At 35.8% G+C, this 12,629-nt stretch overlaps 2 protein-coding genes across 3 annotated transcripts; one reads left to right on the top strand and one right to left on the bottom strand.

Moving 5' to 3' along the window:
* Positions 1-186: 186 nt before the first annotated feature.
* LOC128677133 (transforming acidic coiled-coil-containing protein 3-like) lies at positions 187-2,313 on the top strand. The gene is made up of 2 exons (XM_053757764.2): positions 187-346; positions 630-2,313. The coding sequence occupies exon 2, from the start codon at positions 702-704 to the stop codon at positions 1,665-1,667; it is 966 nt and encodes a 321-aa protein (XP_053613739.1). The 5' UTR covers positions 187-346; positions 630-701; the 3' UTR covers positions 1,668-2,313.
* A 1,820-nt stretch (positions 2,314-4,133) lies between these two features.
* CLS (Cardiolipin synthase) lies at positions 4,134-12,547 on the bottom strand. 2 transcript variants are annotated; one of them, XM_053757866.2, is made up of 5 exons: positions 11,993-12,545; positions 11,430-11,567; positions 5,793-6,008; positions 5,235-5,330; positions 4,134-4,588 (listed from the first exon to the last, which is right to left on the bottom strand). In XM_053757866.2, exons 1-5 carry the CDS (start codon positions 12,416-12,418, stop codon positions 4,439-4,441), a joined length of 1,026 nt encoding a protein of 341 aa, XP_053613841.1. In that variant the 5' UTR covers positions 12,419-12,545; the 3' UTR covers positions 4,134-4,438. The 2 variants fall into 2 exon arrangements, with proteins under 2 accessions (XP_053613841.1, XP_053613842.1); XM_053757867.2 differs by lacking the exon at positions 11,430-11,567 and having other exon boundaries at positions 11,993-12,547.
* Positions 12,548-12,629: the final 82 nt, after the last annotated feature.

Below are 12,629 nucleotides of genomic sequence, written 5' to 3'. Positions count from 1 at the left end.
TTGAGCTTTAATATTTTTATGAGATAATGAGCATCCAAGGTCAACTAAAAGTACATTGATTAGGTGTGCAATATTTTTTGTATGTCTTGTTCATTTGCTTGGCCAAAATAACTTTTATAGTCTATGTTTAGAGTCTATGGTTTCCGTGGATTCGTCAATGTCAGATAAAGTCAAAACGGAAAGCCTGTCTGTCAGTGACTGTGACTGATGTCATCGTCATAATTTCTTTGTAGGCTTTATTTAATTACAAAAGTGGAGGCCTAAATAAGGAATTATTACGAAATTAGGAAGAATTATTGCTCTTGCTGCCCCCATTGTCCACATGCAGTGATTCGAAGACTTTGAGGTAGGTTACAGTATTATATGTGCTATGTCCATAACGGAATCATTCCTTTTGGGCCGTTTCTATTGCACCATGCGTGGGATGTACATTTTGATTCAGAGGAATGCATATAGCATCCGTGTTATACTTTCCTAGTTTTATGATTATATAAGTACTATTGTGACAAATAAATACGAACCTTATTGTACACAGTAAACATCCAAAATTGGTTTCCTATGACTCAGTCAGTATGTATGTTGCCCTTGAAGGAAGCATCGATTATCTGCTGTGATTCTATTGTTTACAGGTGGAACCATGTGTTCACTATTTAACCAAAAATTGTAGAATTTTGGAAATAGTGATCACTGTGGACAGTACCATGTCAAGTACAGAGCAAAATATAGTGAACTCTATGCAACAATTGTCTGTGCAACCCAGTAACAGTGGTCCTACTGAGAAACCAACACAAGTGGTCACACCAGCTGTAAACCGCAGTCCAGCTGCAGCCAAAGTGAACCCTGTAAAGGCAAATCCTGTGTCCCCAGCTATAGCTACGATTGATCGACTTCTGAGCCTAGGTGCCAATATTCCTCCTCCCCCTCCTGTGATCACTCGGCCTGCTGACATGGACCCTCACACTGTGGAGCAACTCAGAGCTGTCAAAGAGCTATTAACAGCTCAAGAAGAAGAAGCACAGAATCTGAGAGACCTCAATCGTGAATTAAGAGAACGCCTTGAAGAGTGTGAAACAAAAATAAAAAAGCTCACAGAACAGAATGATGAATATGCTGAAAAAGAGAAAAACTTATCCCAAAGAGTTGCTGAGAAAGTAAGAAATAATAAGCAAATGAGTGTAGTCATGGAGGAATATGAGAGGACTATCTCTTCATTGATTGGTGAAAGAGATGCAGAGGGCAAGAGGTGGGTGGACGAAAGAGCCACCCTGGTGCGTGAGCGAGATGAGGCAGCGGCCCACCTGGCATCTATGGAGCATGCATTTAATGATGTCCATACCAAGTATGAGAGATGCAAAGTAATCATACAAGGATATAAAAGTAATGAAGAGACATTAAAAAGAACAGTCGAAGAAAACAATGATGCCATTCAGAAATTAGAGGCTAGGTATGAAACTTTAAGACAGCATGCCATGCAACAACTTAACAAAGCAAATGCTGAGTTAGACTCAGTGAAGAAGGCTCACCAGGCAGAGATTCTGAAACTTAATGCCATGCTGAAGAAGAGTGAAGTACATGCCTCCTCGCTGCAGGAGTCTCTGGCTCAGAAGATAAAAGATAATGAAGAACTCACAGCCATATGTGATGAACTTATCAACAAGGTTGGTTGAACTACAACCTTCATCATACATTAATAATTATAACATGCATTTTATATTTTGTATCCAGATAACAATAATAGTATATTACACAGAAATATTATAATAATCAAATACTGTAATACATACTTGGAAGCAAGAGCCGTTACCATTTCTAAATATAATTTTTACATGTTTGTAATTAATTATTGTTTTGTAACATTTAGTGCAATCAATCTGTCCTTTTTTTATTTTTGTACATTTTTAGTGTAAGTTTTTATTATTTTTGACATTATTGGTGTTGTTATTCTCAGTACAGCTTTTGGAAACATTTAGGCAACAATTTATTTTGTATCACTTATGCTCAGTATTCATTTTTTCTTTTTAACTCTAATGTGAAAATAAGAATTAGGTTAAAAAGTCCACTTGTATGAGTCTACCGAATTGAAAGATCACTTTCTTATCATTATTTTTTTGAGTTTAAAGTGGAGCATTAGTAAATGAAAGAATAGTTGCATTTTCGATATATTCATATTACTTAAACTTAATCCCTAGCTGCCATATTTTATTTTGAAAATCCTTTTTGTATAAATAATTTATAATTACATTTATGTGCTTAATATTGTAGGTTTAATGATAACATGTTTATATAATTATACACATAAGTGCTAATTTTATAGAACATCAAGATATATAAGTTATTTTAACCACTGGTATATACGGCTATATCATTTACAACAGATATTTAACAACCTATATATTAGCTGTTTTTTCGGACATACTGCGTGATTAACGAAAATTACTCCAGAAATTTAAAGCACCTCAGAAACATTGAAGTTTTTTCCCTGTTGTAATTTATATAACATAAATTATATTTATGTATATGTTCCCTTCGATCTTGGAGATAATAAACACAATTGAATAACAATAGGATCCTAATCCAAATAGCCGGGCGGGAACTGAAAGGAGGAATAAAAATATACTTACGCGAGAACTACTGCCCTCAACCTCGACCTCGGTGGCGCAGTAGTAAAGTGCTTGCCTCTGAACCGAGAGGTCCCGGGTTCGATCCCCGGTCGGGTCATGATGGAACGAAACGGACGGGATCTTTTTCTGATTGGCTCGGGTCTTAGATGTTTATCTATATATGTATATGTAATAAAAATATAGTATATTATAGTTAATTATAAAATATAGTATTGTTGAGTTAGTATCCCATAACACAAGTCTAGAACTTACTTTGGGGCTAGCTCAATCTGTGTAATTTGTCCTAATATATTTATTATTTATTTAAATTCAATTAATTTCTCTAGTCTTATGTCACTCACATCAAAGGGCTTAGAAGTTATATAAATAATGATAATGTTCCAAAAAGTTATAATTGTTAAGTTATATGTTTATATTTTTCTGTAGTAAAAAAAAACTAAAAATATAAATGCTTCTCTAATAAAATACAAAGAAATAGTAATATATTAATAGATATGCACTGAATGCTTTATCTCCTGCCTCTGCTTTAGAAAGGCTACTTAGAGTATATTCAGAAACAAATCACTATACCAAAAATAGAGATACCTTACAATGATATAATGAAAGTATAATTTAAATTGGTGTTTAATTTATTAACATGGATAACTGAGATTTGCGAATGTGCCTTTTGAAGTCACCATCCATTCTGTCCATACTTGAGATTCCTAATCATAATGTACTTTAATAAATCTCATTTTTTTCGTAAGTGAAATTGTGTGTTATGTATAAAGTTTATGTTTGTGTATTATATGTTGTATTGTATCTGCTAATGTTATGTCTATAAACGGAAAACCAATCACACCGTCTTAACAAGCTAACAAATTAAACACTAAAATTGTTTGACATTCCACATTATTATTTTTATAGATCTTTTTATGTGAAAAAGAACAGTTAACCATTATTTTCAATACCGATGTAACTAGAAAATACATTTTTGTTTTTCTATTGATACCTGATCAATCGTAAATTGTTAGTTACAGAAATTATATGAACCATATATTTTCAGTTAATATAAGTATAATTTTGTAATTTTATTACATATTTTTATAACTTGAGTATTTCTCATGTAAATTACATACAATTTATTCATGTGAATAGATCGAAAAATAAACTGATTCCATTTGTACATAAATTGTATTACTTATTACTCTCTCTCATCTGAGCGTTCTCTCGGTTTCTTCCAGATGTCGACCGTCGGAGCCCAGGCTCCTACATTTTCTTCTCCACTTCGCTCGATCGTGCATCCCTAGTTGTCAAACCATTGGCACGCATATCATCCTTGACGATATCGAGCTTGTTTGCCTCTTCTGCGTAAGACGTGGTCCTACCACCGCAGACAGTACTCCTGGAGTTTGCTGTCACAAACTTTGTATTATTTATTCTGAGTATATCACACTCAATTTAAACCTACTGTATTTGTCTTCCTAAATAATCATAGGTTTATTTAGGATAAAAAGAAATAAAAAATGAGGATGTATTTATAATGTATAACTTTATTTACATTATACACAATTTCGAAACACCACTCAGCTACAAATTAGTGTGGAAGACTGCTTGATAATATTTCAAATGAGACCGAGACGTCGAGACAAGATACTCATTTTATTGCTATTATCCTTGGTTGCATATCTACAATACCACCAAGTATACGGCCCAGGGATATCAGTGCAAATTATGTCACTGTCATTATGCCCATTATTAAGAACCCCCGTTTTCATAAACCAAAATAAGATATTAAACAACTGCGGCCATTATGCAACAAAGGAACACGTGTAGTCTCATGACTTCTTCAAGAACTTGTATGTGTCCTTACTAACTAGGTAGCTAACGGCCGACACGACGGTGGACACGGCCGTGACCGCGCACAGCGCGTGCAGCGCCGGGTGGTCCGCGTACCCGAACACGGGCGACGCTAGGGTTGTCCCCACCTGGAAAATTAATTATGACATTATGGTAAAACTACTGCCGTCGGAAAAATAACCAATACTTGTAACCAAATTTTAATTTAAGATAGGCACCGCTAGGAGCAGCACTGAGTGAATAGATTTTTACACAAAGTAAAAAAATAGACACTTTCTTCAGATGGACCAGTAAAGCTAATCACAACAGAACCGTGAAGTAAACTGGCAGAGAGCCAGTTAGCTGTGTGGGCATTTCATGATAAAAAGTACCTTAGGTGTTATTCCAGGTTATATTCTAGCGGTGTACCACATAACATTCGGTCCAGTTGATTTTGCGTGAAAGAGTAATAAAGATACATTAAATCCACACATACATCCTTACATATTTTATAGTGAAATTTGTCTAAAAGTTATAGAAAGACAGAAATTTCGGAATTTCCACCCATGATTGCATGTTTTCGTTTTTGTTGAACCATTAATATAAAAATAAGATTTATTCTTATTAAATAAATTTAAATTCATACAAGTGAAGCAACAAGCGGTAACTTTTTTTTTCCATTTTCCATATTTCGGTTGTCGCTGACTATTCTTTCTGCTATGGCAGAAATGAATAATTTTGCTGGCAGTATGCAGAAGTGGGTTTGGTTTAAAAGACAAAAGTTATAGCACTCACTAGTAATAGCTGGATTGCTGTATTCACTTTGCTTATGAATGTGGGTGCAAGTTGCGCCGTTGCGTGTGTCACGTCGAAATACCTGCTCAGCGTCCTCTGGAAAGTGGAAAAATAAAGAGTTGGTTAACTTAATCTAAATACAGTTCATAAAAAAACATTATTTTTTACTGTTAGAAGCACATGAGTAGTTAGAAGTATTGAAGGACAAAACAAGAAATTATGAGTTCACTCCACCCATTAAACATTTACTTATTTAATAGGTGTGTGGTTCCCCTTGAACCAATTGAAGGCGACTCGTATGACATCCACTAAGAATTAAAAAATCTTGTTGGCTGATAAGCATCAGTAGCATTCCCAAAGGGGTTGAAGGCATGTATGCGGCAAAGGTTTATATATATTTAACGCGGTCCCAGAACTTCACGGCGTCATGGTCGCAAATGTATGAGAGAGAGACAGACATATATTTATTTATAAGAAATATGTGATGAACTTCGTCGACTGTTATTGAACAATGTCAATTATATTATTCATTATTTATCAATAAACAACAATACTCACTGGTGGCGGCAGACTCATATATCTAATGACGAAGGCAGACGCAACCAAGGCCACATCTCTGCCCACAATGAGCAGCGTTAGATTAAGTGGTATTAAGTTTTGCCAAGTTAGTGATACAAATAGAGTTGCTATCAGCACTTTGTCAGCCAATGGATCCAAGAAAGATCCCATTTTCGACGATTGACCTTCCCAATTTCTTGCAATCCAACCATCTAACTAGAACAAAAAGAAAAAATGACATTGTTTATAAATTTTATGATCTAGCAGCTTCGCATAAAATAAAATAATAATAATACATTATACACCTAAACCTTTTTCTTGAACTCTTATCTTTTAAAAAATCCCGGCATATAAATATGTTACATATGAAGCTGTATGCTTAGAAACAGACAGACAGCAGGAGGCAACTTTGTTTTATTCTATGTAGTGATATTAGTGACTTTATAAAGTGTACTGGACTGTAGAACTTTCAATGCTACCTGATATAGACACATGATCTGCAAAAAGATGTCAGTCTATTATTCAAGAAATAAATAAAATACAGTGCATGTGTGAAAATTGCAGATCATGTGTCTATCCTAAGTAATTGGTTATTTATTATTTAATAAAGAAACCAACAGCGTTTACAAATGGATACAATACAAATTCTTATTCAATAATAAGGCCAATAAAGGTTTCTCTCACTATTACATTAATATAGTCGATTGATACAGGTGAAGAAATGAGTGTGACTATATAATGACATGAGTAATAAATATGTAACGAGCAGAATCCTGCTTAATAATATTTTAGAAAAACAAAAGAAGTCAGAAGGAAGTTAAATGGGAAAGTATACTTACCTACCAGTTATGAAAATGATTGTTATAATATATTGCCATGCCCCATGCCAATGAAGATTTATTGCATACTAACATAATATAATACAAAATAAATTAAATTATGATTGTTTAAGTACCTCGTCGATTACTTGGTGTCTAAATTTAGCCTTGGAGCTTGCAAAGGGGTCAATGTTAGCAAATGTAGTATTGTACTTATGGAAAATTCGCGTGGTAATCATATTTTGAGCATACTTTGTTTTACACAGTGGTGTAAAGAACAGGGATGTCTGACGCGTGCGAGTCAAAGGTGCCCGAAAACACATCTTGGAGATCAAATCTGGACAGTCTAAGCGGCTGTTTGCTATATCGTACAAAATACTCATATCAGAGAGAGTACGCCGCTGAGCCAGGGTTAGCAAACCGTGCGCAAGGCAGCTATCCTCGTATGATTCATGGGGTCTTCGGGCACGATAGTTGAGATGATTGATTTTTTTTTTTTTGGATTCGTTCTAATTGATTGATATAAACGTTATATTGAGCGAGTCCCATTTGGTCTCCAAATGGGACTCGCGTATTCTAATATGCTCCTAACATATGCGACATAAATTGTTTTGATAGCAGCTATATGGGAAAAGGAACTGCAGGTGCGCAAAACAAAACCCAGGTTTTTTAAATGCTTTGTTCTTGACATAATTTATATGATCAGAAAGTACCATCTTATTATCGAAAAGGACTCCCAAGTCACGAACTAGTTTGGTTTTAACTATAGTGACACCGTCAAGTTTGTAATTGAACACAATGGGTTTTGCTTTACGGGAAAAAGATATGCATTGACATTTCTTAATTTTGACGGTAAGCTTATTGTCGGCGTAATAAGTGCGAAGGTTGTCAAGATCCATTTGCATTAACTGGCAGTGTAAAATATTGTTAACTTTACAGTAGATTTTTATATCGTCAGCGTACATTAAATATTTTGAATGTTTAAAGCAGTCGCTAATGTCATACAAGTAGGCATTGTAAAGCAGCGGGCCTAAATGGGAGCCCTGGGGGACTCCTGTAAAAACAGAAATGAAATCTGAACGATATCCCCCAAGCACAACTGCTTGCGAACGGTTTGCCAAATAGGATTGCACCCATCTTAACAAGTTACCATGAATACCTAAGCGGCTAGCTTCTCAAGCAGGATCACGTGATCCACCCGATCAAAGGCTTTCTCCATGTCCGTGTAGATCACGTCAACCTGGCCTCCGCCGTCCATGTTGGCTAACACAAAGTTAGTAAAACAAGTCAAGTTGATTCTTCTTAAAAAATCCGTGCTGATTGTTAGGCAACGACTGAGAGATTGTATTGTATATAGAATTATAAACAATAAGTTCGAGCATTTTCGCTAAGGGATTGAGAATAGATATTCCTCTATAGTTCTCAATTTGAGATTTTGAGCCTTTCTTATGAATAGGTATAATGTGTGCCGACTTCCACTTTGTAGGAAAGATACCTTCGCCAAGAGAACGGTTGAATATAATTGAAATTGGAACAGCAAGACATTTGGCACACTGTTTCCAGAAGAAAGGGGGGATTTCATCACTTCCTGAGCCGTCCATTTGCACTAACAACTTCATTACCTCGACGGTTGAAATTTGAATTTAAGAAATTACTTCGATACCCTCAAAATGATCTAGCGATGGTAAAGAACTATTGGAGGGGCTTCCAAAAACACTTTTGAAATAATTGTTAAACGCACCACAGATGTCTATCCCTTCCGAATATTTAATTCCATCTAGAGTTACAGTTTTAGGATAATTCGAACTGCCACGAATGGCTTTGGCGTATGCCCAAAAGCTCTAGGGATTATCTTTGATATTATCTTCGCAACGAGATGTGTACAATTTAAAACATTCCTGTTGAACACGACGCTCACGCTTACGTAACAAAGAGAATTCGTCATAATCAAGTCTATTACCATATTTTTTCCATCTGCTATGAACTTTAGCTTTCTCTTTAATTATTTTAATTAGGGCTGTGGTATACCAAACGGGATAAGAGCGACGTTTATTTCTATTTGTTAATGGAACATAATTATCGATACAGTGATTGATCTCATTGTAAAAATTGTCGACTGCCTCGTCTAGAGAATTATTATGTAGCAAGGAAAACCAGTCGAAGTATCGACTGGTTTTCCTTGCTACATAATAATTCTATTCTAATGGCTAGTAAGCCAAATGTGTATTTATCAAGTTATAATCTGTTTTTCTAAAGTTACGTTTCGGGACAGACGCCTCAGCCAAAGGTCGAAGCTTGAGGTCCAAAATTTCTAGAATGAAGGTAGGATGCGCTGGGTCTTCCCTCACGAGTGGAGAGGAGCAACGGGTCATAGATAAAGGAAGATTAGAGAAGGCAAGGTCTAAGGTATTGTTAGACTTATTTTTTATAAAATTGTATTGTGAAAATCCTAATACTTGTAGTTCCTCAACCAATTCAACGCCGGCGTTCTGTAATTCTATCGGCTCCTTTCGTAAAAATGTCGGTTGACCGTTATCCCAGGCAATGCAATACAGATTGAAATCGCCTATCAACAAATAATTATCATTACAATGATGTGTCATTGTCTGTGTGACACTCTGAATAAATATTTTAATGTCCGACGGGAGCCGATTGTCAGGAGGTATGTAAGCGACGCAAATGTGTAAGTCAACCGATGCGCCACACGAGCGCGCCGGCACCGTCACCCACAAAAGCTCGGAGGCCGTGGCCGAAGAGAACTCCCCCCGCGTCGCTTCCAGGGAATGACGCGAGAGGATGAACACCCCGCCGCCAGTCGACTTCCCGGTGATGTTCAAGTCGCGGTCCAGTCGGAACACATCATACCTATCATCACATATTTCGCCATCGAATAACCATGACTCCGTCGTAATGACGATTAAATCAAAGTCATTGCATAATATGTTATGGCGAATTTCTAAGGTTTTAGATCTCAGCCCGCGAGCATTCTGATAAAAAATATTTAAGTTATTATCAAACACTGTTAAAATTAGGTAATAATGAAGTATATCCAAATGCTATCACGAGGAGTTATAAAAATCTCGCGGGGTGAGAGTCCAATGAAAGGCATAGAAAATACATTTGAATCTACAATATAATATAAGGGCATATAAAATACGTCTTGTTTAAATAAGAGTTGTATGAAAGTAATTATTAAGAAATAATTTGACGATTTTATAATTTCGAACATGGTACTCATTCCACAGGTTAAAGCGTGCACCTTTGTTACGCGCATTGAGTGCACGGGTATGCGGTTAATCCGAGACAGGGCGCAAAAAATTAACGACGAAGAGCACTTACAGCTAGAAGGAGCATGCAACTTTAACAAACATAAACGGATAAATAAATCTTTTGCAAAACGAATACTATTACAAATATTAAGAGTAGTAGATAGAAAGCAAAGATAAACAGGTGTATAAAGAAATCCTGTGAAAAATATGGCTTACTGCGTTCAGGATATTTTTAAAATGTCCTTTTCTGAAATAATTTGAAGGGGAGGACACCCGTCGGATTTTCGAACAAAAATTCGTCCATTTTTGATCCAAACAAATTGGAAGTTCTTCACCTTTGCAGTTTCCTTGCACTTTTTTAACAGCATCTTGTTGTAGTAAGTGAGGTGTTCGTTGACATACACCGGCTTGATGGGGCCGGGAATATTCAAACTCCTGGTGGAAATCCTGTTCTTTCTCGCCCCTGATAAGATGTTATCTTTTACCACCCGTGACTTGAACTTGACTATTATATTCCTTGAGCGTCCCTTGAAGATTGACACGAGGGGGTTACACGTTTTACTTCAACAATATCATCCGTTGAAATCGCGACTCCCGCATGTGAGGCGACAGCCAATACTATATCAGGAACATTTTCGTCCCTGGAATCTCAAGGTTCATCAAGCGGTCCCTTTGATTTGAGCTTGTAGTTTTTTGTCAACTCTTCAAACTCACATTTGAGACTTGAAAATGTCTTGTTCCTGTCATCCAGAGACTTTTTTCTTGAGTTCCTTACATTGGTCACTGTTGAATTGAACGGAGGTTTGCAGCGAAGTCACTTCCTTTGTAGTCTCACTGTTTGCAATAATCAATTCCTGGATCTTACTCTTCATGTCGGCATGGTCCTGCCGAATGCTGCTGATAACCTCAACTCCTGGAAACCAGAGTCCAATTGTGTTTTTATATGGTTTATATCTTGTTGCATTTCGGTTTTCCAATTTCTTATTTCAGCAGTAAAGCGCAGGAGCATCTCACTGAAGTCATCACCATGTCTACACTTGCAGTGTGTAACACACCCCGATTCGGAAGCTGTGCTCAAATCGGACTCGGAGCCGCATACGACATTGGGCTGTATGCCAGGCGAACCTGAACGCGACATCTCTGGAGTGTTTCTTCTAGTCTAATATATATCTTTGTCACACAAAACCTCTACAAAAAATAATTATTGACGAGCTAAATTTACTGTGTGTATAATTAGCAACTTTAAGGTTAAGATCAAAGAGTTTAAGTTAAATTACGCTAACTTCACCAGTATATCGACTTAAATGGAATTAGTGGATGCGTCCCACGCCACGGAGTGACAGAAGATTATGGTTACATTGCAGATGATTGTTATTAATATAAAACAAGATAGTGAGAGACTGGTGCCTGAAATAAGTAAATTCTGTATCTCAGTACACCAGCCTTCCAATATTAATTATGGGAATAGCATTCAAATCATGAGCACAACACTTCATGTCTCAATGTTGATTGCCTAAAAGGTATATAATGAAACAAAGTTGTTGACTTACCAAATCTGTGATTCCCGCAAATGTCACCAGTCCCAATGCAAGTGTGTAGTTATCTTGTAGTATAACATAACCCAAATAAGGTGACATAACTATTCTGGTCATGCATAGTATATTTGGTATTGTAAATGGGTTCTCTTTCTGAATAAATAAACACATATTTATTACAAAGAATACTGTCGAAGCTAGTGTTGAGAGGTAATAGTTAAGACAAACTAACTAGGTACATGACAATATTTTAAACCAGCAGAGTGCACACATAAAAGTTTATTACCTAACATTATTACACACACACAGGGTCAAAACTTAATTATATGCTAATTAATTCATAATAATGATGGCTTTGTTTTTATAATTAAAATTTCAACATTAACATGCCTTCTATACCTGTGATTTTTTTTATTATTAACTGATGCTAATTTAAGTGGGTCTATGTTCAAAGAGTTCCAAGTTTTAATCCCACTTGTGCATAATGAGATTGTCAATGCTCTTGAGATCCTATATCTTCATACATTTATTGTAAATAAAATTACATTTTTAGTAAGGTTCAATATTCTTTTAATTACCTCAACAACAATTTCCAGCCTTTCCTTGACTTTGGCCTTAGTCTCCAAAATATCTTTGATCAAGTGTTCCTTTTTCTCTCTTAATTTCTGTCCTGTAATTTCTTTTTGTTGCTTTATATCTCTAACAATTTCCTCACCCCGCAAACGTATCCTATGTTCGGTATCCTTTAACTGTTCTTTTTTGTACTCCAATACATCTTTTAATGCTCCAGTCTTTTTCTCCAAATTAAAAAAATGTTTTTTATTATCAGAAGAATAAACACATACTGCCGATGCAAATACATGAGGTTTTCTCAGGGCAAGTCGTCTATTTGTGGTAATAGCCATAAAAGAACGAATATTAACGTTACTTATGCTGCCGCTACTTTCATTTGCACACCGACTTGTTATAGTCCTTAGAAAAACACATCGTGATAAAAACTTCATATTGATACAGACACTACCAACAGATGCTGTGGGAAATGTTTCAATTTTATAAATAGATTATTTTGGACTATTGCAAGCTAAGCAATTGCATTTACGTCCATTTCCTAACCTAAAAATTAAAAAAGTCAGCCAAAATATTTTGATTGTCACTGTCAAAAGGTGACATTTGTTTTGTTTTCTAATTATTTCTAATAGACAAATTGATATTCTA

Source organism: Plodia interpunctella, chromosome 17 (assembly GCF_027563975.2).
Source record: "Plodia interpunctella isolate USDA-ARS_2022_Savannah chromosome 17, ilPloInte3.2, whole genome shotgun sequence".
Taxonomy (NCBI): Eukaryota; Metazoa; Arthropoda; class Insecta; order Lepidoptera; family Pyralidae; genus Plodia; species Plodia interpunctella.
Note: the sequence above shows the minus strand (reverse complement) of the source record. Positions and strands in the feature narration are given on the sequence as shown.